The sequence below is a fragment of the Capricornis sumatraensis genome, chromosome 3 (genome assembly GCF_032405125.1).
Source record: "Capricornis sumatraensis isolate serow.1 chromosome 3, serow.2, whole genome shotgun sequence".
Taxonomy (NCBI): domain Eukaryota; kingdom Metazoa; phylum Chordata; class Mammalia; order Artiodactyla; family Bovidae; genus Capricornis; species Capricornis sumatraensis.
Window position 1 is genome coordinate 9,257,901 of NC_091071.1, and position 25,914 is coordinate 9,283,814.

At 54.8% G+C, this 25,914-nt stretch overlaps 1 protein-coding gene across 1 annotated transcript in view; it reads left to right on the top strand.

Annotated features, from left to right (window-relative positions):
* The window catches only part of GTF2IRD1 (GTF2I repeat domain containing 1), a 116,357-nt gene that overhangs the window by 75,756 nt on the left and 14,687 nt on the right, over positions 1 to 25,914 (top strand). The window contains exons 18-22 of the mRNA XM_068967282.1: positions 2,518 to 2,567; positions 2,781 to 2,837; positions 4,570 to 4,653; positions 6,144 to 6,327; positions 7,059 to 7,087. Of these exons, the coding sequence (XP_068823383.1) occupies positions 2,518 to 2,567; positions 2,781 to 2,837; positions 4,570 to 4,653; positions 6,144 to 6,327; positions 7,059 to 7,087 (404 nt within the window). The remainder of the gene's footprint in view (positions 1 to 2,517; positions 2,568 to 2,780; positions 2,838 to 4,569; positions 4,654 to 6,143; positions 6,328 to 7,058; positions 7,088 to 25,914) is intronic.

Genomic DNA, 25,914 nt, shown 5'->3' on the forward strand with positions numbered 1-25,914 from the left:
CAAATAAAATCCCAGTATAATATCAGGTAGAGATAAATGCTGTAATGCAGGTTAAGGGGGCAGAGAGGGGCAGGAAGAACCAGTCAGTGGAGGGGACATCAGAGCAGAGACCTAGTGAAGCAAGCCTTGCAGACATCTGGTGGAAGAGCACGGAAGCAGCGGGAATGACAGGTGCAAAGGCCTGAGGCAGGGACATGCTTGTGCGTTTCAAGTCTAGCAAGGTGCCGGTGTGACTGGCGCGGATTGAGCGAGAGAAGAGTGTGAGTGGCGAGGCACAAGAGGTAGAAGGAGCTGGATTATACAGGGTCTTGGGCTGGCGTAAAGGGTTTGGATTTTATTTCAAATGTAATGAGAACTCATTGGACGGTTTTGAGAAGGGTGGGACCAGTAAGGAGGCTGTACCTGGCCCTGAAGACACAGTGGCATCTTGGACTCAGTAAAGGTGCAATGGTGAAAAGTCATCAGATTCAGGCAATGTTTTGAAGGTGGAGCTGGTAGAATTTGCCAGTGTATATGATGCGGGTGTGAGAGGAAGAGGGGCTGAATGACTGAAGGTGGGGGACTGAGCAGCTAGGATGCTGGTGATACCGTTGTCCAAGATGCCGATGATGAGGTTGGAGGTCAAAGTCAAGAGCTGAGGGACTTTCCCTGCAGTCCAGTGGTTGAGACTCCACACTTCTGATGCAGGGGGCACCGGTTTGATCACTGGTCTGGGAACTAAGATTCCACATGCCACACGGCATGGCCAAAACATTAAAAAAAAAGTAAATAAAGGTAAGAGTCGGATCTGACTTTTGTTATGTTTGCAGTGTGGGGGAACCTTGCAGAGAGGGATGGCAGGTGGATTACAGGGCTCAGACACAAGGGAGAGGTCAGGGGGCAGACAGAACGTGGGAAGCTGTCAGCATCCAGGAGGAACATAACACGTGGGGGCCACTTGCCTCATCCATCCCCTCAAACTGAGAACGGGAAGCACTTGGGTGGTTCCCACACTCCTGGGTCTGAGTCTGGCTCTTCCTGTTCCTCCCCTTGACCTTGGGCACGTTGTTCAGGTGTCAGGTGGGACACACTGTACCGTTTATAGGGTGGCCCTGAAGGTCAAAGTTTAGCAAAGGGCTTGTCACAGTTAAGGTGGTTTGGAGTTTTGGGGGGTTTGTTTTTTTTTTAGTATCAAATTTATTGAAGTTTAATTTTACCCTTTTTCAATGTACAGCTCTTTGATTTTTGGCAAGCTCATACAGTCACATGTCTACCCTCAAAATACAAAGCAGGACTTCCCCGGTGGTCCAGTGATTAAGACTCCGTGCTGCCAACACAGAGGGCGCAGGTTCGAGCCCTGGTTGGGAAACTAAGATCCCACATGCTCTGTGGCATAAGCAAAAGGTTTAAAAATCAAATAAAAATGTTTAAAAAGATACAGAAGCTTCCCTTGTGCCCCTTTGCCAGCTACCACAGCTCCTGGCAACCACTGATCAGTTTTCTGTCATTTTGCCTTTTCCAGAATGTCATATAAATGGCATCATGCACTGTGCATCTCACTGGGTCTGCCTTCTTTCACTCAGGTTTTGAGACTCATCCATGTGGTTGCCAGTATCAGGAGTTCATTTCTTAAAATAAATATATATATATACACCAGGTTTTTAAATGAATTTAAGTAATCCCAGTTTCCTGAATGCCAAGTGAAAAAAATGGTTCAATTAGAAAAGAGTGATTAACTTTGTCCAGTGGAACCTTTGGGATGTTAGGATTAAGGACTAGTTGGGGTGATTGTAGCAGATAATTGGAAGAGAGAGATTGAGCACTTGAATACATTTATTTTATTTTGGTATTCCTCCTTTTAAAAAATTAGCTAAGAATACTATTGCGAATATTAGTTAAAAAAAATAGTCACTTCTTAGTGATCTTACTTTTAAAAAGGGTACATTTTGGATGGAGATGTAAATGTTCTGAAATTAGCTTCCCCGTTGGTGCTCGTGGTAAAGAAACCCCCTGCCAGTGAAGGAGATGTGAGAGATGTGGGTTCAGTCCCTTGGTCGGGGAGATCCCCTGGAGAAGGGGATGGCAATCCACTCCAGTATTCTTGCCTGGAAAAAACCATGGACAGAGGAGCCTGGTGGGCTACAGTCCGTGGGGTCACAAAGAGTCGGACACGACTGAAGCAACTCAGCCTGCATGCAAGCATGGCTGCATAAACAACTTCGGTGAATATACTAAAACCTGGGACTTCCCTGGTGTCCCCTGGTTAAGACTCTGAACTTCCAATGCAGGGCGCACGGGTTCAATTCCTGGTTGGGGAACTAAGATCTCGCTCCTGGCTGGATCCTCAGAGCCCAGCACAGCTGCCGGATCTCACATCCCCAGATCTGTCGGCAGGACCCTGCCTGGGCACAGGGACCCTAGACCTGGACTGTCCAGAATCAAGAGGGCCCGTTGTACAGATGTGCAGACTGAGGCCCAGAGGGCAGAGCTGGGGGGGCCTCGAGGGACCTTAATGATAGCCCCTCTTGTGTTTTGCAGGCCTGAGCTGCTCACGGAAGGAGTCAAAGAGCCCCTCTCGGACAGCCAAGGTACCCTGCCCAGGGTCACGGGCTGGGCTTGGGAAGGGTCCCAGGCGTCTGCCACCACCCCTCCTCCTGCTTCCTCCTTCCTGGTTCCGTCTCCCCTGGCATTCCCCCACCACCCTCCCCACCAAGTTTGTCCCCACCAGATGCCACCTCTGTCCCGGGTCCCAGGAGCTACCCGCTCACCCTGGCTTCTCTCCCCTCCCCCAACGCCCCCAGAGAGGGATTCCGGGGACCCTCTTGTGGACGAGAGCCTGAAGAGACAGGGCTTTCAAGGTAAGGTTGCAGCTCAGGATGGGGTCCCCTGTCCCAGTGCCATGACCTTGACCTGGCCTTGGAGGGCCAGGCTGGGGGTGGGAGGGGCTGGCTGCCAACCTCAGGGCCCCCCGAGGGGGGTGGTCTGAGCCAGGTGGGAGGGCAGCCAGGCAGGGCTGTAGTGTATCAGCTCTAGGGAGAATCTCCACCAGGCGTCTAGGGATTCAGGGGACGGTGGGGTGCGGGGTGAAGGAGCCGCTCGCTGTCAGTCTGGGGAGGCAGCTGACCTGCCCGCTTCGTGTTAGGCAGCTGGCCATGCCCTTCGTGCTTTGAAATCAGAGGAGAGGAGTTGCCGAGGGCAAGGAGGATTCTCCTGAAAGGGAGGACTGTGGCCTGGCCGAGGAGGGGTGGAAGGACATGAGTGTGGAGGGAGGGGGTGGAGGATGGGGCAAAGCCTGAGCTCAGGGCTGAAGGGGGGACCCTGGGTAAGAAACAGAGGGTCGGGGAGGCTCTGTCCCGTCCCTCCCAACGGTAGGGTCTGGTAGGACTACTCTGCCTTTGGGTTGAGATCAAATCAGTGGGCTGCCCAGGTGGCTCAGCGGTAAGGACTCCGCCTGTCAATGCAGTGAACGCAGGTTCGCTCTCAGGTCAGGAAGATCCCCTGGAGGAGGAAACGGCAACCCACGCCAGTTTTCTTGCCTGGGAAATCCCATGGACAGAGGAGCCTGGTGGGCTACGTACAGTCCACAGGGTCTCAAAGAGTTGACCGTGACTGATCATGCGCGTGTGTGTATGTGTGTGTGTGTGTGTGTGTGTGCGTGCGCATGCGTGTGTGTGTGTGTAGCATCAGTGGGGGCTGCTATGACTGAGAGCGGCTTTGCACGTGCACATCAGAGCAGCTCTGGAGAGTGGCTAGAAGTCCCCCAGGGTGGGTGTTCCCCAGATGGGCCCTGTGACCCTAAGGAGAAAGTGGGGTCAGCCAGACCAGAGACAAGAAGGGCCAGCCCCTGGGGGTGGAGGAGCCTGGGAACCTGGGCCCCAAATCCCAGAGGGGCACCTGCTTACCACCAAGCCTCTCTCCTCCCCAGGTCAGAACTTTCTATGATGGGACAGTCGAGTCTCTCACCTTACCCCATGGCTGTTCATACTCAGCCCTTTTAGCAAACTGGGGTCCAACTACCCAGAGACCCATCCCCTCCCTCTATCCTCCCCCCACCTCTCTTTGCCCACAAGGCAGTGTCAGGCTCTAAACTCCCCCAACATCCGGGGCCCTCGTGGCAGGTGGACACATGGGCTTCTTAGCAAATACCCTCCGGGTGAGTGAGCAAGTGACCGTGGGAACTGCCAGGCTGGCTCCCTGGCTCCACGGGGTTATGGTCAGTGACCTCAGGTCCCTGCTTAGCCTCCTGTCTCCCTGCTGGCCCTGACCGAGGCCCCATTCCACTCATCGCGATGCAGGGATGCTCCCCTTCGTGGGGTCTTGCCCCCTCCAGGTCTGGCTCATTGGTGTGGTTTTCAAATGTCAACAGTTAATTTCCGACTCATTGCTGTTGTCGCAACAGCGTGCATCCTTCAGGAGCAAACACACGTCCCCGTCAAGACGTTAGTGCTGGAGTTCTCCGAGGGGCCCCTCCAAGGAGCTGATAATTGCCCAAGAAGGAGTTCCCCATAATTAGAAAATCATATTCTGTGAAAGTCATCAAGTGCCTTTTCATTTAACAGCCCAAATCCGTAATTGTTTTTCACTTGGCAGAAAATTATGACGCCAGACTCTCGCGGATCGACATTGCCAACACGCTGAGGGAGCAAGTTCAGGATCTGTTCAATAAGAAATATGGTGAGCCCCAGGGTGCCCCAGCCAGAAAGGAAGAGAGGTGGGGCCTTGGTCTCCTCTGGGAAGACCGCTCAACCTGCATGCAAACATTTCTTGAGCACTGGGACTTCCCTGGCGATCCAGTGGTTAAGACGCCACACTTCCAATGCGGGGGCCGCAGGTTCAATCCCTGGTCAGGGAACTAAGACCGCACGTGCCACGGATGTGGCCAAAAATCACTGCTACTGCTACTACTGCTAATAACAAAGCCACTGGATTATTCAAGATGGTGAACGTTATGATATGTGAATTGTGCCTCAGTAACACCGAACAGACAAGCTGAAGCCGTGGCGCCAACCAGGGGTGACATGAAGACTCAGCAGTTCTATCCTTAATGAATGTGGGGCTCTGAGTTTCCTAGGAGCCAGAGCAAAAAGGGAAATGAGACCAGTTATACTATTCTGATGCAAAGAGCTGACTCGTTTGAAAAGCCCCTGATGCTGGGAAAGATTGAGAGCAGGAGGAGAAGGGGGCGACAGGGAATGGCATCACTGACTCAATGGACATGGGTCTGGGTAGACTCTGGGAGTTGGTGATGGACAGGGAGGCCTGGCGTGCTACGGTTCATGGGGTCGCAAAGAGTCAGACATGACTGAGTGACTGAATTGGAACTGGATACCATTCCCAGTGTCCACAAGATAAAAATTAGTTTATTGCCCAGAAAAAGTTCAGCTGTTTCTCCTTGTCCAAGACGTGGGAGATTCTACAGGCTTGTCTTCATAAGCGGGCTACCTGGGACACTGAGGGGTGTCCGACGCTTGGTCCAGGAGGATGCTTCCGTGGTGCACCCTGCCTAGCCAGGGAGCCGTGGATGTTCATGTCAGCCTGACAGCAGACAGCAGCTCAGCCTGGGTCAGTAGTGGGCTCAGGACAGCCCCCAGGCTGTAGGACAAAGTACAGGCCCTGGGATGGACATGCCCCTGCCTTCTGCAGAAGGTGGGCAGCGGGAGTGAGGCTGAGCCCCGGATACGGAAAGAGGGCCCTGAAGTCTGAGCCACACCCTGGCTGGCTTCCCTGCTTCTATATGCGGTCTGCCCTCTCGGGCCAGGCCGGTCCAGAGCCAGGGTGAGGTGGAACCTCACTGCGGGAGGAGGAACAGGCATTGTAGGGAAGGACCAGGTGTGCCCACAACGTACCATCTGCAAGATGGCTTTCAGATTCTCGAGCTGTGAGGCTGACACATTAGGAGCGGTCTTCTCCCCAGCAACCGTAGCCACACATCCCCTGCCTGCTCCTCAGCCCGGCTCGGGCACAGACCCACTCCCCCAGCCCCCTAGGCCCCCCACTTCCCGGTCCCCTACTGATGGTGCCTGTCTGTAGCGTTGCACAATAGCCCCCATGCCCTCATGTGCAGGGGTGTATCACACTCGTATATGCAGAGCACCCCTGGCTGCTGACAATACACCAGCCCTGCCTGTGGCTCCCAACAACACCTCCGTCCCTCTCCTCCGCAGGGGAGGCCTTGGGTATCAAGTACCCGGTCCAGGTGCCCTACAAGCGAATCAAGAGTAACCCTGGCTCGGTCATCATCGAGGGGCTGCCCCCGGGGATCCCGTTCCGAAAGCCCTGCACCTTTGGCTCCCAGAACCTGGAGAGGATCCTTGCAGTGGCTGACAAGATCAAGTTCACTGTCACCAGGTACTCAGAAGATGGGGGAAGAGAGAGGAGGCAAGGGCCAGGAGGGGCCTCGTGTCACGGACCCTTGGCTTGCCCCTCGGGTGATCCTGCCCTTCCGGTGGGACAAGGCGGCTTTCCCAGCACCACCTGGATCCTTTCCCAGCAATGCCTGGATCCTGGAGGTTAGAGGAGGGGGCCCTGCAGGCCAGCTTGGTGGCAGAGAGCCCCAAAGAGATGAGACTAGGTCCCCTGCCCCCCCATACACCATAGCAGGGGCAGCCTTCATGGGTCCCGTCTCCCTGCCTCGGTGGCTGCTCGCTGCACTCCTGTTCCTCCAGGAGAGAGACCTTTGGCCCATGTCAGAGGGGAGGAGACCGAGACAAGAGATGTGCATGGCACTGCAGAGCCGGCAGGGTGGCGCCAGCGGGAGACCCTGCTCACCTGGTGCACAGCGGCCCTGCTGACCGTCCCAGTGTCCCAGGGGCCCGTGCGCACAGGGCCCCAGACATCCTGTTAAATGCAGTTTCTGGGGAATTCCCTGGCCGTCCGGGAATTAGGACTCGGTGTTCTCACTGCCAGGCTCCCGGGTTTGATCCCAGGTCAGGGAACTAAGATCCCACAGGCCACACCATGCAGCCCACTCCCCGCCCAAAATTGCAGATACTGGTTTAGCTGGTCCAGGGCAGGCCCCACACATTCCTTGCAAGCTCCCAGGCTCTCCCCTGACACTCCTGTCTCTATTTCTTTTCCAGGCCTTTCCAAGGACTCATCCCGAAGCCTGGTAAGAGGCGCTGGCTATGGGAGGGGCACTTGGTGTAGGGGGCAGGGGCGGGCCATGGTGCTAGGGGCAGAGGCCGGAGTGAAGCTCACTGTGGGGCGCAGCTTCTGGGGCCCTGGAGCAGGAGTCCCGCCATGTCTGCCCTGGGAACTGGCCCCAGGGTGGGGCAAGCAGGAAGGAAGGTCAAGTTAGAACCGGGACCCGGTTCCTGCGACGCAAAAAGGGATGGTGGTGGGACACAGGTGACTTTTAAGCTTCACCCAGCCAGGATTCAGGAGGGAAGGGCCCGGCTGGGTCAGTGACCCCCAACTTCCCCCATGAGGGGCCTTGCTGAGCAGATAAGGTTGATGGCAGGTGGGTTCCTAACTTCAGTGTCTGCGTGGGAACCTGTGAGCTTGGTGGTGAGATGTGGGTAAGCATTTACCCACTTTGTAAAATGTATCCACTCCCATCCATCCTCCCCCAGGCTATGTCCTGGCCCTCCCAAACCCTGAATAAGCAGAGGTTGTCCCCACACAGGTGACATGACCCCCCTATCAGCCCCTAGGGATGGCCCAGGCCTCCAAGGAGGTGGCTGCCTGTGCTGAGCCCAGAGCCTTGCTGCCTCTCCTCTCCTACGCAGAGCCACTGGCAGCCCCAGGCCCTTGGGGAGGCTGTGCTGGGAACATAAAGAGCCTGCAGTACAGGAATCTGAGGGCTTCTCTGTTGGCTCAGTGGTAAAGAACCCGCCTGCAATGCAGGAGATGTGGGTTTGATTCCTGGGCCAGGAAGATCCCCTGGAAAAGGGACTGGCTACCCACTCCAGTATTCTTGCCTGGAGAATTCCGCAGACAGAGGAACCTGGTGGGTTACAGTCCATGGGGTCACAAAAGAGTCAGACACGACTTAGTGACTAAACAACAACCGGAATTTGATGTTACGGCTCCGGCCACGTCACTCACCACCCATCTCTGTGCACCCTGACCCTCCCGCCTGGGCCTGTTCCCTGCACCCCGGCCTGGCTTGGTGGGCTTCTGGGAGGGGGTGACCTGGAGGGGTCAGACTCACCAAGGCGTATAGTGATGTGGCAGCTGCCATTGGCTGCAGGGACCCCCAGGAGGAGAAGCAGAGGGAGGGGTGCTCGGAGAGGGTTTCGGGAGAGGAAGGCTTTGATGGGGCCTCAGGAGAGCCGGACTGGAGAGCCAGGAGGAGAGGGAAGGAGAAGCAGGTGGTCGGATGGGTGAGTAGGAGGGGTCCAAGGCCCACGCCCAAGGTGTTTTTCTAGAACTCTCAGAGGTGCCATCAGATGATGTCAGTAAGGTAGAGACAGTGGCCCTGGAGGAAACCATGCCAAGACGTTTCTGGGCATCAGACCAAGTGCAGACCGCTTCACCTGGGTCCGTTTTACACGTGTTTCTGGAGGTCTTTCCTGCCATTGCCAGGCAGTGTTCTGGGTACCGTGGTTACAGCAGTGGACACACACAGGGGGCATCTCGTTTACTCCTTCCATCTGGGAGTTTGGCACGAAAGCCCATCTTTTAGGAGGAAACTGAGACTCGTATCTCAGCGAAGTACCTGCATCACGCGGCCAGCAGGTGGCCCGGCTGGCCTCTGGGCCTATGATCTGCAGCCGGTCGCCCCCATGGGGAGGTGGGGCCTGTGGCTGCCGGGGTCTGCAGGACAGAACACGGAAAGGAGGGCCCAGGTGCTCGTGAGGACATCACAGGCCTGTGGATCCCCTTCTCATCACATTCCCAGGCCCGTCCCTGCCCTGTGACAGGCCGCCCGGCTGGCTGTGGACCTGCCTGGCTCCAGGGCCGTGGCTGGTGGCCTGTGGTCCACTCGCCTGCCCCGAAGCAGGGGCCCCGCAACCCTGTCAGCACTTGTACCACTGAGTCAGCTTCAAGCCGCTGCCCGCCCCGACTTCCGTTTCTGCCCAGTAGGTGTCCGTGCTGGGCAGTGTCCGTCCTGCTCCTGCGAGCGGCGGCCGTGGGAGTGGGCAGGCCTCCCTCTGCTGGAGAAACACGGCGAGCCAGTCCATCGGCCTCCCCGCTGCACGCCCTGTGCTGCCCAGGGCTTCCCACCCAGGCCCTGTAGAGGCCTGAAAATACAGCAGCTCCAGGAGCATGCATGTGTTTTAATGAGTTTGAAAACGAAGCAAGAAAACGTCATTTCTGACCCCTGATGTGTGCTGGACTATAAGTTCAGCGCTTGGCCCAGTTACCTTTTTCTGTCCCTTGCCTGCCCGCCCCCGCCTTTTTTTTTTTTTTATTGCGCTGGGTCTTCAACTGCTGCGCACGGGCTTTCTCTAGTTGCGGCGAACGGGCCTCTGTGGTGCGCAGGCTTCTCATTGCGGCGGCTTCTCTTGTTGTGGAGCACAGCCTCTAGGGCTCGTGGGCTTCAGTAGTTGCGGCGTGCAGGCTCGGGAGTTGTGGCACGCGGGCTGGTTGCTCCGCGGCGTGTGGAATTTTCCCCGACCAGGGATCGAACCCGTGTCCCCCGGATTGGCAGGCAGATTTTTATCCATTGTACCACCAGGAAAATCCTTCTGTCCGTTTTTTATGGATGAAGAAATAGTCCGAGGGAACTTTGGTGACTTTCCGGGGATGCCAAACCCGTTAGGGGAGGAAGCATTGACCCCACACCTGGCTCCCTGGTCCATCTGATGCCAAGCAGGTGGCACGTCATTCAGAGCAGCCACCAAATAGTGGCAAGTCGGGGTTTGGGGAGAAACGCTGAGGGCAGAGAGGCAGCCTTCAGCCTTCACCTCCTTCTGGGGGTGACCTGTTCCACTGACCACGACTCGCCCTCCTGCAAGGGGGTATTGATGGCACATCTTCCTGTTTGAGCAGCTTCTTGAATCCCAGCCTTTATCCCGTGGCAGCCACCTGACCCCTATTTCTCTGTGCCAGTCTGCCCACCTACCCATCAGCCTTCCCCACAGCCCCTGCGTGTGTAGAGAAAATGAAAGTGTTAGTCACTCAGTTGTGTCCAACTCTTTGCAATGCCATGGACTGTAGCCCGCCAGGCTCCTCTGTCCGTGGAATTTTCCAGGCGAGAATACTGGAGTGGGTTGTCATTTCCTTCTCCAAGGGTATCTTCTCAATCCAGGATCAAACTCGGGTCTTCTGCATTGCAGACAGATTCTTTACCGTCTAAGCCACCAGGGAAGCCCCTGGGAAATGCTTTCTCTGCCCACATGGTACAGGAGAGGATGGCAGACTGCCTGGAAGAGGAGATGGGAATGTGGCGCTGGCCCCAGGCCTCGGAGAGGGAACTGCCAGCGCCTTTCCAGGCATTGACTCCCTGGGCCAGGTGTCAGCCTGGAGGGGCCAGAGCTGGCCAGCTCTGCGCTTACTCATGCCACTTGTCACACTGGGCTGGGAAGGCGTCCAGGCTCCCAGGGGCCTCCAAGGGTTCACCAGAGGTCACTGGGTGCTGCTCCTGCCCCAGAAAGGGCTGTTCCCAGACTGTCAGACAGTCACGGAAGCCTGGTACGGGCCAGCTCCTAGGGTTCCCAGGGGAATGGGAGCAGGAGATCGCGTCTCGAGGGAAGGCGGAACGGCAGCAGGCGCCAGAGCCTGGAGGAACGGGGGCTGTACTGGAGGCAGGAGCCCTGGGCACGTGGAGGGGTGGCAGATAATGTGTTTTGGGGTTGGGGGCCGAGGCGGTGTGGGGACCGTGGGAGAGCACAGGCTGGCACACAGACAGACCCAGCCTGAAAGCCCTGACCCCTCTTACTAACCATGTGACCCTGGGATCCTTATTTCTCATCTCCAAGCCTCTACTTCCTCTTCAGTGAGATGGAGCTGGTCATACCTGCTTCCCCAGGTGATCTGGGTAGCTGAGTGGTGGGCAGCGGTGGGTCAGCCGTGGAGGATGGTTTTCCCCTGCTGATGATTCAGAGAAGTGTTTGTAAAGCTGCCAGGTCTGGACCAGCTGCGATGGGAAGGGCTCGGCCAGTGGGGTTGGCAAGCAATTTTGTTATTCCAGGGGATCAGGAAGGCTTCCTGGAGGAGGCTCTCTCTCCTTTTATTTTGCTGTGCTGGATCTTTATTTGCTGTGCGTGGGCTTTCTCTATTTGTGGCGAGCAGAGGCTGCTCTTCATTGAGATGTGGTGGCTTCTCTTGTGGAGCACAGGCTTTAGGCGAACGGGCTTCAGTAGTTGTGGCTCGAGGGTCCACACCTCGGGCTCAATCACCTTGTGGTACGTGGACTCTGTTGCCTGCAGCATGTAGAATCTTCCCGGACCAGGAATAGAACCCGTGTCCCCTGCACTGACAGGCGGATTCTTAACCACTGGACCACCAGGGACATCCATAAATGGCTGTTCACTTTTATGATGATACATTTCTTCCAGATTTCCCCCCAGGCTTATTAATTGTATATCTTGTGCTTTCTATAAACTTACAAAAACATATGCTTAAAACGTAAGCATTTTCCCGTCTCTTTAAATCACTTTATAATGCTCTGTCATCGAGGTGCATTGTAGTTACATGACAGCCCTGTCCCCCAAGAGTGGACAATGGGGCAACTCCTCACACCATGGACACCTAACATCCGCTCATCCGATGGTCTGCCGGCTACCAAGCCTTCCCATACCAACACATTTGACCTGCTCCCTGTCCCCATAACCAAACCTACAGGAGGAAACAAGCTCAGAGAGGTTAAGGAGCTCACGGGAGGTCACACAGCCCACTCCCAGGCTCTTCCCACTGCACCCCCCCCATCCACACTAGGCAGGTCTTTGCTGCCCCCTTCTGGTTATCAGCATCTATAACATTAGTCCTGTCTAACCCTTTAGGCTCACAATCCTCTGAGCTCACTTGTTTGCACAACAACAAAACATTATTGAATGTCTGCCTTCTCTATGCCAAGCGATATCTGGGAATACAAAATAGGAAAAAACAACTCTGCCATCATGGTGCTTATATTCCAGTCAGGGAGGCAGATAACTAAGGACAAATAATATATTCAGTAGTGGTGAGTACTATGGAGACAGATGCAAAAATAGGCCTTTCTTTCAAGAGCACAGTTTTAGAGGCTACCAGGAGGAAAGGCCTGAATGAAGAGAGGGTATAAGCCGCGTAGAAATCTATGTCAAGACATCCAGGGAGAAGAGTCCATCAGTGCAAAGGCCCTGGGGCCCTGGACATATTTTGAAAATAGGGTCAACAGGATTGCTTTTTTTTTTTTGGCCAAGCCTCACTGTATGCAGGATCTTAGTTCCAGGGATTAGACCAGGGATTGAACCTGGAAGTGCGAAGTCTTAATTATTGGACCACCAGGGAAGTCCCCCAGCAGGATTTCTGAGTGTGGATGAGGGGTGTGGGAAAGAAAGATCAAAGATGGCGTCAAGACTTTGGAGGAGGAGGGGAGGTAGGATCTGCGTGGTGGGCAGATTTGACACCCAAGTGGATAGGTTGGGAAGGCAGTTGGATCTGTAAGCAAGAGAGAGTCCCATTTGGGGGGAGCGTGTGACTCAGGGGCAGAGCATTCAGCTGCAGAGAGTCCCACTGGAGACACGTGTATATCAGTCCTGAAGCTGGATCATAGTGGTGTTGGGCATGGACAGTCACGAGGGCTCCGAGGATGAACCCTGGGGCCCTTTGAGAGCAGAGGAGAGATAAGTGAACCCGCCCAGAAGGTGTGAGTGACAAACCGCTGGAGAAGGAAACAGATCACCCGGGCCCAGAGCTGCTGCAAGGCCGGGTGCACACCTGAGATGGGCCGTGGGATGGAGCAGCCCGGGGTCCAGGGGCGGCGCAGTCAAGAGCAGTGTCAAGGAGGGCAGGGGACCTGATTGGAGTCGTGAGTTCTGGGGGAGAATGAGAGAAAAGACGTGGAACTCAGCAGGGTCAAGGGAGAAATGGGGTAGGAGCTGCAGGGTGAAATGGGATTTAGCAGAGGGATTTGGAGATCGAATAGTGATGGGGTGATTTTTAGAGGAATGAGTGACCTAGTGGCAGGGCGGATGGGGAGGTTGGCCAGAGGAGGGGCATCCCTCTGAGAACAGGAGGGGTTTGGGGGATGCTGAGACCATGTGCCAGACAGAGCCCTCTGCCCAGAGAGGGACAGGGGAAAGGTGATAGGGACAGAAGACTGTGTCTTGGGGCGGAGGGGTGTGGGAGGAAGGATTATTGGAGTCAGGGTCCTAGGGGAAGGCCTGGGAAGACGGGAAGGACCAGTCCCAGAAGAATGTATGAGCTGGACACTGTGGAGAGGCCACCACTGTTGATGACCAAGAGGTTTAGATGCGGCTGGAGGGAGAGGTCGTCAGGACAGGGAGGCTCAGGGGCTCGGAAGGCGTGTCTCCCAGCAGGTTGATCCCCGGGAAGCAGGACGGCCGCAGCCTGGGTTTCCCGAGCCCCGGGGAAGTTCAGTGCCTCGCTGAGCCCCCACAGCATGCCTGGCCCTGGGCCTTTGACCCGAGGCTTGTGGTGTCTTCACAGCAAGCCTGCAACGTCGGTACTCTCTTCATTCCCGTCTTGCCGCTGACCACACTGAGGCTGAAGGAAGCAGCCAGGTGGTTAACACAGGGCTGCAATCATGCTCAGGGCCGTTCCATTCTGGAGACTGGGCCAGTGGCATTGGGCAGCGGGGGTAGACGGCAGCGCCAGGGTGAGGCCGGAATCATACCCGGCCTTGACGTAAACGCTGGTGACTCAAGCTTTCTCCCATAGCACTGGAAGCTTTTTCTGTCAAGGAAATGATAGGGTTGGATTTGTCTTGTCTTATCATTACCATGGTAACCACTCTTCTACCCACCAAGGTAGATGGGAGAAGGCAAAACTGGGGCAGCGTGGGCTGCAGGACCCAGGGGTGGGTGGAATTAGGATCTAGAGGTGGCAGTGGGGAGTGAGGAGGGAGAGAGGGCAGAAGGTTCCAGAAGGGTGATGGTAGTGTCCATCTTCAGGGCAGGATCTGTAGGGCTGTGAGAAACCCAGGAGCACCTGTGCAGTTGGCAGGATCCAAGTGGTGCCCAGAGCCTGCAGGGTGGCACTGGGGCTGGGCCCAGCCTGGGTGAAGATGGCAGCTGGAACCACAAACTCTGGATAGCGTGGAGCAGGCAGAGAGGTCCCAGGGCAGAGCCCGGGAGCTCACTGCCCTCCACGAAACCTTGAGGGTGAGGAGCCTGTGAAGGCACAGAGGAGGTGGAGCCCGAGGGAAGGAGGTGGAGGGATTTGCAGGTCAGAAGAGCTGAGTCAGGCAGCTCTTTGCAGATCTCAGATGACAGCGGAGGCCTAGGCAACCCCAGAGGGATCAAGGAAGTGAATATTCTAGAACTGATCTTGAAGCACAGTAGTTAAAAAAAAACAAAAAGAAGTCTTGTTAGGTAGTGAATTCCCTGCCACTAGAGGCATCCAAGCAGCCACTCACCTCGGGTCGCTGCAGGAGACGGGGGAAGGCTTTACCCATTGCAGCTACCTCTGGCTTGTGCATGCCATGCCTATCTGCCCAGAGCCCCAGCCCTTTGGAACCAGGGAGGGTACAGACCCAGGGGCCGCCCCACCCGCTGCCACCCCTGCTGCCCTGCTCACAGCTGGCTGCCCTGGCTGTCTTCTGGCCAAACACACAGTTCCCCTAGGCCTCAGCCAGCTTCCTCTTCTTTTGGTTGGATTCTTTGGTCTCCAGCAGCTCATTCTCCCTGCCAGCTTGAGGGAACTCAGTGGTGAGCAGCCAGGCACCCCCCTACTCCCACTCACCACCCGAGGAAAGGGGCTAGGGACCCCATAGACAGAGCAGAGCTGCCGACTCTCTCTGTAAGGCTAGCAAGCCCAATTTTGCCCTTGACCTGCACCACCCCTGGACCTCTGGGTCCTTTCCCTACTTGGAGAGTGGGACAAATCCCCAGCCAAACCAGGGCTGTCCTGGGTGCCCCAGCAAGGCAAGAAGAAGAGTGACAAATGGCCTGTCGTGTTTGGGTGGGCAGGCAAGGCCAAGAGGACAGCTAGGCCGGAGCGTGGAGGGCCTGGAAGGCCTGGCTTTGCAGCGTGGACTGAACCCTGCAGACCCGGCCTTGGCAAGCCCTTCCGCTGACATCTCCACGGCCAGATCCCAAGCATCCCCACAGGCCAGGGTCCACGCTCTGCTGGGCCCCAGCTTTACCTCGGAAGGGCCCCGCTCCATAAACCCTCCACTTGGCTTTTCATTTAAGGAACTCTGTCAGATTATATTCTGCTGAGAAAATATGACTTGCTGGCATCCCATTTGACCTACTTCCCACCCCAGTGTTGCCTGAGGCCCAGTTTGAGAAGCTCTGCTCTGGGTGAAGGGTCTGCCAAGGGGAGGGCTGTGATCCCTTTTGCGGAGAGGGTCCCTGGTGGCTCAGACGGGGCTCCTGCCAATGCAGGAGATGCAGGTCCCATCCCTCCACGGGGAAGATCCCCTGGAGGAGGGCATGGCAGCCCACTCCAGTATTCTTGCCCGGAGAATCCCACTGAGGGAGGAGCCTGGCGGGCCACAGTCTAGGGGGTTGCAAAGAGTGAGACACGACCGAGCGACTACTACTTTCACTTCCTATGAGGAAGGAATGGCCCCAGCCCCACGTGGCACCTCTTGTCATTGTCCCCACTGGGGCCTCTTCTAGCTCTCCTGCCACTCATTGGGTGCTGGGAGGGGTGGGCTTTCCCGAAAAGGGCCTGACATTGACCTCAGCAGAGGGCACTGGGGAAGGGACTGAATAGGAACAGGGGAAAGTCCCCTGCTGGCCCCACTCAGGAGCTAGGTGACCTTGGATTTCCTGTCTGGGACCTTGGATGAATTAACGTACTGTCTTTAACCTGGGAAAGTAACCTTGCTATCTCTTGGCCTTGAGGTCACATGGAGCAGGGACAGCCTCTGTGGTCCACCCTCCAGCCTTGTCACACACACACGCACCCTTTCTCTCTTCCCTACCCCACCCCCTCTCCACCCTTCCAACTCCATCAGGCTCTTGAGAGCTCAAAATAAGATCGTCCTTTCTCAAGTTTCTAAAGATAGCACAATTCCAGAGCCAGCCACATGTTTCTCCACTTAATTATCTCTGCTTTTCTTTGTTAATTAGGCTCCAGTAATGATCTCCCTTCTGCCATCCCGGGAGGAGCTGGCATCTGCTGGGTGGGGCCCGGAGGCCTTTGTGGGCAGATGACTGGCTGCCAGGCCCAGAATTGGCTGGCTGCCTCCTTTCTTCCAGGCGAGGCGGCCCCGTGGGCCGTGGAACAATGTGGTGTCAGGAGGCCCCACCCTTTCCTGGCCTGTGGGGGCCCAGCGGGGGTCGCAGGCTGCCCCCTACCCTGCCCCTGGGGTGCTCGGTGGTGGTCCCAGCCCTGTCCTCCCCAAGCTCTGCCAGGTGAGGGCAGGGCTACCCTAAGGTCCCCAGCAGTTGTTAGGCAGGGGGCTCGGGCCCCAGAAGGGAACAGTGAGGGGCTTTCAAACTCTTGTGCAGCATTCCAGAAAACCTCACCGAAACTAGTTCCCCAGCTGGGACCACCCAAGCCGACGGGAATAATCAATGCCTTTATTTGGGCTGGAATGGGATCAGCTCTGGGGTCACCAGGCACCTCGTGCCCAACCGAAACTCTCTGGCTGATAAATGCGTCTTTGAGCCACAGAAAGTGGAGGCCTGGGGCACACGTGATTTCCTGGGTGGACTGGCTCTTGCCAACCTCCAAGAAAGAAAGTAAAAGTGTTAGTCCCTCAGCCGTGTCCGACTCATTGCGATTCCATGGACTATAGCCCACCAGGCTCCTCTGTCCAGGGATTCTCCACGCAAGAACACTGGAGTGTGTTGCCATTTCCTCCTCCAGAAGATCTTCTTGAACCAGGTATTGAACCCAGGTCTCCTATATTGCAGGCAGATTTTTTGCCATCTGAGCCACCTCCAGGGTCTGGTGGCAAAAGAGACCTTGTGGTGGTGGGAGGTGGGGATGGGGACACAGCCCTAGCCCTCTGCAGTCCCTCTGCAGGCTTGGGGACAGGACAACACAGCCTGCAGAAGGGACCCCTTCAAGTTTGGGAAAAAAGGGCCAGTTACTTAGTCCGTGAACAGTCCCAAAGTGTCTGCTGGACCAGGCACTGGGCTGAGGGCTTGCCTGGTGGCTCAGACGGTAAAGAATCTGCCTGCAATGCAGGAGACCAGGGCTTGATCCCTGGGTAGGGAAGATCCCCTGGAGAAGGGAATGGCAGCCCACTCCAGTATTCTTGCCTGGAGAATCCCTTGGACAGAGGAGCCTGGAGGGCTGCAGTCCATGGGGCTGCAAAGAGTCGGACACAACTGAGTGACTGATGCCTTCACTTTCTTCACGCTGCCTCCTGGGATTTACATTCTGGTGTGGTTGCAGAGAAGAGACGATGTGCGAAGGATCAAGGGTACCAGGTGTTGAGGGCTGAGAAGCAGATGGGAGAGGTTGTGTTTATTTTTAGGGAGCCGCAGTGGGTTGATATGGGGGTGGCCAGGGAAAGCCCGTGAGCAAAGGCCTGAAGAGGGCAGTAGTGAGCCAGGGGTGCGCAGGGAAGAACCTTGCAGGCCAAGTACAGACTGCAGAGACCCTGAGGTCCCCTGCCAGGGTGGGAGGTGGGGTGGAAATGGGGGAGAAGGCCGATTGTGGGGGCTGGATCAAGATGCTGACCCTTATTCCAAGGGAGCTGGGAGCCAGTGCAGGCTTCGGAGCAGAGGAGAGACAGAATCCAGTTTAGGATCTAACAGGACCCTTCAGGCTGCTGGGTGAGGACACACAGGGAGGCAGCGAGGGAGGGAGGGTGATGTAAGGAGGTGGTCATAGCAACGCAAGCGAGGCCCCGGGGGTGGCCGCAGCCATGGTGAGTTTTTGACTCTGGGCAGAGTTTGTAGCTAAATCCAACAGTTTGCTTGCTGGTGGGGGCTGTGAGCAGGAGGATAGGTGCAGGGAGTCAAGCTTGACCTCAGGGATTTGGAATGAGCTTCTGCAAGGATGGAGGTGCCGGTAGGTAGCTGAGATTTGGAAGATGCAGGAAGAGGTGCTGGGGTGGGGAGTGGGAGAGGTCTCAGGCATGTTTGTGGCTTATTAAGTCTGGGGGCTTCCCAGGTGCCTCAGCGGTAAGGAACCTGCCTGCCAGCGCAGGAGACACAGGAGACGCAGGTTTGATCCTGGGGTCAGGAAGATCCCCTGGAGGAGGAAATGGCAACCCCCTCCAGTGATCTTGCCTGGAGAATCCCAAGGACAGAAGACCTGGCGGGCTGCAGTTCTTGGAGTCGCGAAGAGTCGGACATGACTAAGCGTGCGCACACATCTCCAAGAGCAGTTTGACGTACAAGCGGGGGCTCCAGACTTGAAGTGTCATTTGGAGAATCACAAGTGCACTGCTGGTAATATTTGAAGCCCAAATGGGGACTTCCCTCGTGGTCCAGTGGTTAAGACTCTGCACTTCCAATTCAGGGGGGCACATCCATCGTCAGGGAACGAAGATCCCACATGCCGCTTAGTGAGGCCAAAAAATAAAAATACATAAATAAAGCCCAAACAGAATGAGATCATCAGGAATGAGTGGAGTCAGCGGGTCAGGACCCTGGTACCTTCAGTCTTTGTAGGTCAGGAAAAAACCGGGAGGAGCCAAGAGGGGGTGGTGTCCTGGGGGTGAGTGGAAGAACCCCCTTCTCCCTAGGGGGAGGCCCTTCTCCCCTTGTGACCCTGAGGCTCCCACGGCCCAGAGACGTAGCTGAGCATCTTGCAAGGACATCAGAGGTCAGGCCCTGAGCGATGATGACTTCTCAACAGGCCCCAGTCCCCATAGCTTCGGATTATAGATGCCCCACAAGGTGAGCGGGAAGAGGCTTCCTCTCCGCCCCACAAAGTAGAGGAGCCCCGGGTTTCCGTTGTTTGTTTCATGAAACAGCAGGTTCCCCATGACCTCAAGTGGGGACCCGGGGAGTGCAAGGCTGGGTGAAAACTCCAGCAGAGGGTCTTGTTCACCAGGGGAAGGAGGATGGATTTGCCCCACAAACAACAGAGGCCCTCAGCAAGTTTAAAGCAACAGAAGAACATGGTTAGACAGACTGTTTAGATAAATCTGAGTGGCTTGCAGAGTGGAGGGTGGAATCAGGGAGGCCAGCCGAGAAGTTCTTGCTGCATCAACGGTGACAGGATGTACCTGGGTTTTGTTGTTGTTTAGTCACTAAGTCGTGTTTGATTCTTCCCAACCTCATGGACTGTAGCCTGCCAGGCTCCTCCATCCTCCATTATCTTCCGGAGTTTGCTCAAACTCATGTCCATTGAGTCAGTGACACTACCTAACCAACTCATCCTCCGCTGACCCCCTCTCCTTTCGCCTTCGGTCTTTCCCAGCATCAGGATCTTTTCCAGTGAATCAGCTCTTCGCATCAGGTGGCCAAAGTATCGGAGCTTCCACTCCAGCATCAGTCTTTCCAATGAATATTCAGGACTGATCTCCTTTAGGATTGACTGGTTTGATCTCCTTGCTGTCCAAGGGATTCTCAAGAGTCTTCTTCAACAATGTGAAAGCATCGATTCTTTGGCCCTCAGCCTTCTTTATGGTCCATCTCTCACATCCGTACATGATTACTTGAAAAACCATGCATGCACGCGTGCTAAGTCATTTCAGTTCTGTCTGACTCTTTGCAACCCAATAGACTGTAGCCTGCCAGGCTCCTCTGTCCAAGGGATTCTCCAGGCAAGAATAGGTTGCCATTTCTTCCTCCAGGAGATCTTCCCAACCCAGGGATCGAACCCACATCTCTTATGTCTCCTGTATTGGAAGATGGGTTCTTTACCACCTGGGACAACCTGAAAAGAATGTAGCTGGAGGCAAAGGGGTGCAGAGGGGTGGAGTTTCCTGTGGCTGCAGGAACTCAGCGGCTGAAAGCAGCACGGGTTCGTTTCCTTACAGGAGTAGTCAGGGTGTGCACAGGGCGGGCTCCTTCGAAGGGCTCTTTGGGGGAACCTGTTTCCGTGTCTCTTCCATCTTCTGGAAGCTGCCTACCTTCCTTGGCTTGTGGCCCCTCCTCCATCTTCAGAGCGTATCCATCCAACCTCTGGTGTCCCCTCTCCTGCTTTTGACCTTGCCTCCTTCTTCCAGGGACTCTTGTGATTACATTTGGGGCCCACTCGAATAATTCTGCATCATCTCCCCATCTCAAGATCCTTAGACATAGCAGCATAGTCCCTTCTGCCATGTGAAGAAACAGGCTCCAGGGATTAGGGGATGGACAGCTTTGGGGGCCACTATTCAGCTGAGGTTTCCCTCCTGAGTAACCGTGTGAGAGGGTGGGGTCAGGGACCCACGAGATGAAGGAGGGACAGGTTTGAGGGAGGCCTGGGCAGAGACTGGTGGGGGATGTGCAGAACAAAGGTGTTCGGGAGGCAGGTGGAAACATGGGTTTGGGGTTATGGGTGTAGAGAGAGCTGGACGGGGTAGAAGGAAGATCTGGTTCCTCCGCACGTGCAGAAACTGAGTCATGATGAGCCTTCAGTACGATTTCAGACCCTCTACCTGTCCTCGCAGCCTCGCCGGAGAGGCTGTACTGCCAGCTGGTCAGTGATCTGGGATGAATCATGGCTCTCCTGCTCACTCCCTGTGTCACCTGGGCAGGTGGCTTTCTCTCTGTGCCTTGGTTCCCCCCATCTGCAGCAGGGAGATAACTCCTAGGACCGACTTCCTAGTGTTGTCGGAAGATTAAGTGAATGAATGCCTGCCGAGGTCTAAGAAGAGTGCCTGGCACGTGGGAGTTTAATTTCTCGGACAGTTATCTGCCGAGTGCTTGTGATGCGTCGGGCGTTGCTGTGGGTGCTGGGGCTGTAATCGTGAACACGTGCAGACAGACCACACGCTCGGCCCACAGGGAACATCTGTTCTCAGGCCCCTGGCTGCAGAGTTCATCGCTGTTGTAGGGTAAGGGTAGTGGCCTCAGAATACTTCCTTTCTCCCTGGCCCCTGGCACAGCGGAGCCCCAGCCTGTGTGGTCAGCTGACTGCCTCTGCCCACCTTGCCCAAGTTGGGTGCTGATGCCCTGCCAGTCACACTTAGTGGGCGGCTTTCTGCACCTGGCCGGTTGTGGCCACAGTTCACAGGTCAGCCTAGGCCTTGTTGGCCTTGGGACCATGAAGGAGGGAAGGGAGGGGAGAGGGAAGGAGGTAACTTCCCTTGGGAAGGGCCATGAGTATGTCCGCTCCCAGGACCGTCCATCCGGGATAGACCCCCACTCCCCCAAGAAAACCTGATGTTTGCTCTGCCCAGCCTGGCTTACAGGTTCAAGCTGCAAGCGAATTTTTAATTTACAATTAAATGAAGCTGCAAGAGAATTTGGAGAAGGCAATGGCACCCCACTCCAGTACTCTTGCCTGGAAAATCCCGTAGACGGAGGAGCCTGGTAGGCTGCAGTCCATGGGGTCGCTAAGAGTCGGACGCAACTGAGAGACTTCACTTTCACTTTTCACTTTCATGGATTGGAGAAGGAAATGGCAACCCACTCCAGGGTTCTTGCCTGGGGAATCCCAGGGACAGGGGAGCCTGGTGGGCTGCCGTCTATGGGGTCGCACAGAGTTGGGCACGACTGACGCTACTTAGCAGCAGCAGCAGCAGCAGCAGCAAGAGAATTTGGGAGGAAGCCCTCTGCCGAGCTACTGGGCTGTTCTCAGGTGGGAAAATGGCACCCAGGGGTCAGAGAGACCTGGGTTTGAGCCTTAGTGCCATCCATCGCAAACCGTGTGGCCTTGGCGACTGTGGCCAGGCACCTTGACTCCTCTGAGCCTCAAGTTCCTTATCTGTCAAATGGGGATCATAACACCTAGAGGTCAGGCTTGTTGTGAGGAGTAAAGAGTATCACTGTGTAAATCACCAGGTTCTGTCTCCTCCAGGCATGTGTCGTTAGCCGATGGAGAGCTTGCATCCTAGTGTTTGGCAGAGGGGAGGGCCTGGAGGAGCCCCAGAAGGGGAGGCCCCGGCCAAACAGCCCTCCGTTGGCCATCGTTTCAGGCTCTTGTTGCAGTGGGTCAGCTGGAGGCCAGGCAGCTGGGCTCCAAGAGGAACCTGGATCACCTGCCCAGGCAGGTTGTGGTCCACCCACCACCCACCTCCATCCCGGGGAAGGGAGATGGATTGATGGAGGCTCAGAGCCCAGTCCTAGAGAACCCTGGGAAAGAAGGCATGCCTTCTTCCCTCCCCCGACCCAGGGAACCCCATGTACTGATCAGCTCCATCATAGTCCCCAGCACATGACTCACCCTGCCATCCATCCCTGCATGTAACAAGCAATCAATTGATTGATGGCTGTAACTTTTTATTTTGAAATAATTTTTAATTTACAAATACTTGCAAAGATAGTACAGAATTCCCAAATACGCTCTGACCCCTGTAGGACGCTAACATCTTGTAGAACCACGGTCCACTTGTCAAAATTCAACGTCAGATGGTGCCTGCAATGGACTAAACTACAGGCTAGATGTCTTCAGTTTTTCCATTGATATCCTCTTCACATTCCAGACTCCAATGCGGGATACCACACTGCATTGAGTGTTCATTTATTCTTATTCTTTCGTTCCTATGCATACATACTTGTTTGGGCGCTTGTTAATAAATACTGCAGTGAACACCTGTGAACCCACAACCCATTTAAGAATCAGAACAGTGCCAGTAACATACCCACCCACATGCTGTCCTTCATTTTGTCTGCCTCTCTCCCGGGAACAAATATTCTGAATTTTATGTGTCTCATTCTCTTGGGGGTTTTTATTTCTTGCAAAATTGCAAAACTACAGGCAAAAAAGAATAGAATAGTATAATGCCTGTCAGTATATTCTTTTGCTAAATTCACTAATTTTTTTTTTTTTTTGGCCAAGACTCTGGTCTTACAGGACCTTAGTTCCCCAAACCAGGGGTTGAACCTGGGCCTTCTGCAGTGAAAGAGCGGAGTCCTAACTACTAGACTGCCAGCGAATTTCCTGGAGTCATTGGGAGCTGGTGGTTCAGACGGTATAGAATCCACCTGCAATGCAGGAGACCTGGGTTCGATCCCTGGGTCAGGAAGATCCCCGGGAGGAGGGCATGACAACCTACTCCAGTATTCTTGCCTGGAGAATCCCATGGACAGAGGAGCCTGGCAGGCTGCAGTCCATGAGGTTGCAAAGAGTCAGACACGACTGAGCGACTAAGCACAGCACATTAATTCTTAACATTTTGCCAAATTCCTTCCCTCCCTCCCTTCTCATCTCTCTCCCACCCACAGACCCCATCCCCATTGGTTTCTGTCTCTGCCTCTTTCTCCATCAAAGTAACTTGCAGGCACGTCTTGACTCTTCACGCCTAAATATTTCAACATACATCTCTCCAGAACAATGCTCTTCTTTTTTGCAGACCCATAATACCATTGTCACACTTACGAAACTTCCTAACTCCCTCTCATCTAGTATACAGTTTGTATTCAGATTCCCAGAAATGTCCTTGATGGTGTCATCCCCTGTGATTTAATCACTGCTCACGAGTTTTTTTTTAATGTCTATTGCATAAAATACTTGCTTAAACCAAAATTGTTTCATTTTGCTTTTTTTTTAACTTTTTTTTTAGAATTCATTTTAAATTTATATATCTATCTATTTTTGGCTGCGTAGGGTCTTAGTTGTGGCTTTTGCGCTCCTCATTGCCAGCTTAGTTGCTCAGCGGCATATGGGGTCTTGTCACATGTGGGATCTTAGTTCCCTGACCAGGGATCAAACCTGCGTCCCCTGCACTGGAAGGCAGATTCTTAACCCCTGGACCACTGGGGAAGTCCCCAAGGTATCCTATTATAGAAAGTTTGGAACTTGCTTGTGTCTCATTACAAGACATAACATAGCATTAAAATGTGTCGCCATAGCTGTTTTTTTTCAGGGCTCAGTAATATTCCACTGCACTGACTATACCACGATCAATTCATTCATTTTCCTGTCTTAAGCTGTCTGGGTCTTGCTGTTACTTGCTGCTACTGAGAGTGCTCTTTAGCCCACCTGAGCATGTTTCCTTTGGCACACGTACGAAAGATTCTCTTGGGTACATGAGATCACGGGCGAGGGCGAGGGCTTCCACCCCACTGAAGCACGGCTGTCCCCTCTCTGAGCCTCAGTTAGTCCATCTGCGAAACAGATGACGGAACTCCTGCTGCCCCTACATACAGATGCTGGAAAGGGTTAAGAGGTGAACTGAGTGTGTCCTTCCATCCTGGCGAAGGCCTGGTGCCAGGAAAGTGCAGTATCCTACGAGTCACAGGGGCCCAGGGAAGGATGTGGCTTGTCCCCTATCTGAGTGACCCTGCTCCCTGCGCAAGGCAGCTATTCCACCAAGGTGGGGTGCCTATGGATATCCATCTTCTGGCCTCTTGAGAGCCAGGCCAAGTAGACACTTGGGTCTACTTTTTAACTTTAAATTATTATTATCATTCTGTGTGTGTGCGTGCTCTTTGCAACCCCATGAACTGTAGCCCACCAGGCTCCTCTGTTCATGGGGATTCTCCAGGCAAGAATACTGGAGTGGGTTGCCATTTCCTTCTCCAGGGGATCTTCCCGACCCAGGGATCAAACCGCATCTCTTGCGTCTCCTGTATCAGCAGGTGGATTCTTTACCACTAGCGCCACCTGGGAAGCCAGGTGACAATCAAAAATAACAATTAAAAACAATTGGTATTATTTAGTGAATTTATCTATTTTTGACTGCCCTGGGTCTTTGTTGCTGTGTATGGGCTTTCTCTAGTTGCCGTGTGTGGGCTTCTCATTGCAGTCGTTTCTCTTGTTTCAGGATTTAGGGCACATGGGCTTAGTTGCCCCGCCACATGTTAGATCTTCCTGGAGCAGGGATTGAACCTGGGTCACCTGCCATTGGCAGGCGCTGGACCCACCAGGGAAGTCCACGGGTCTAGTGTATGGCTGGATCGTCCAGTCCAAGCCCGGCAGAGAGGAGAGGCTGCTTTGAGAGAAAAGAGGAGAAATAGTTATTATATTTTTTCCCCCAGAGATTGGCCTGTCCCCTTTCTCGCTGCTGGCTGCCTCTGTGTCATTTTGGAACGTGATTCCCAGCACACAGTCATCAACCTGAGCTGGGCACCTCAGACTAGGCGCAGAAAGGCCCGGCTGCTCCGGGCTCTTGTACTTTGCCCCTGGAGAGCGTTGTGGGGCCACCCCAGGCGTCACCCTGAGCTGCCTGGCTTAAAACTATGTACCCAGCATGGCTGTGATTTAATAAGCTTGGTTGCTTGCTTTCCCTCAGGCAAAATTCAGTTAATCCTTGGGCTAACAGACAGCCGATTAGAAAGGACAAGATGAGAGCTCCTGGGGCAGACCATAGAGAGAGAAACCAGAAAACTGGAAAAAGCAAAACTGGGCAGGAGAAATGCCAGCCCAGGGCAGTGGGGGACAGGTCACTGCAGCCTGGGCAAGTTCAGCAGCACTTTCTGGATGGCACTGGAGTTCCGGTCATGAGGGTGACCTCTCCCTACCCCCAAACTGTGTGCTTAATTAGAAAGGGGTACTTGGTGTGGGGTTTTTGTTAATGTTTATTTTTATTCATTGCTGGCTGTACTGGGTCTTCGTTGCTGTCTCTATTGTGGTGAGAGGGGGCCGCTCTCTCATTGCGGCGCACAGCCTTCTCGTTACGGTGGCCTCTCTTGTCGTGAGTACGGGCTCTAGGGCACGCGGGCTCAGTTGTTGCAGCTTCCGGGCCCCAGGGTGCAGGCTCAGTAGTTGTGGCACATGGGCTTAGTTGCCCCAAAGTACGTGGGATCTTCCTGGATCAGGGATCAAAATCAGGTCTCCTGCATTGGCAGGCGGATTCTTTACCACTGAGTCACCGAGGAAGCCCGCTTGATGAGTTTTAGAAAACGTCCTCCCCTAAATGAGTCAAGCAAACCCAGA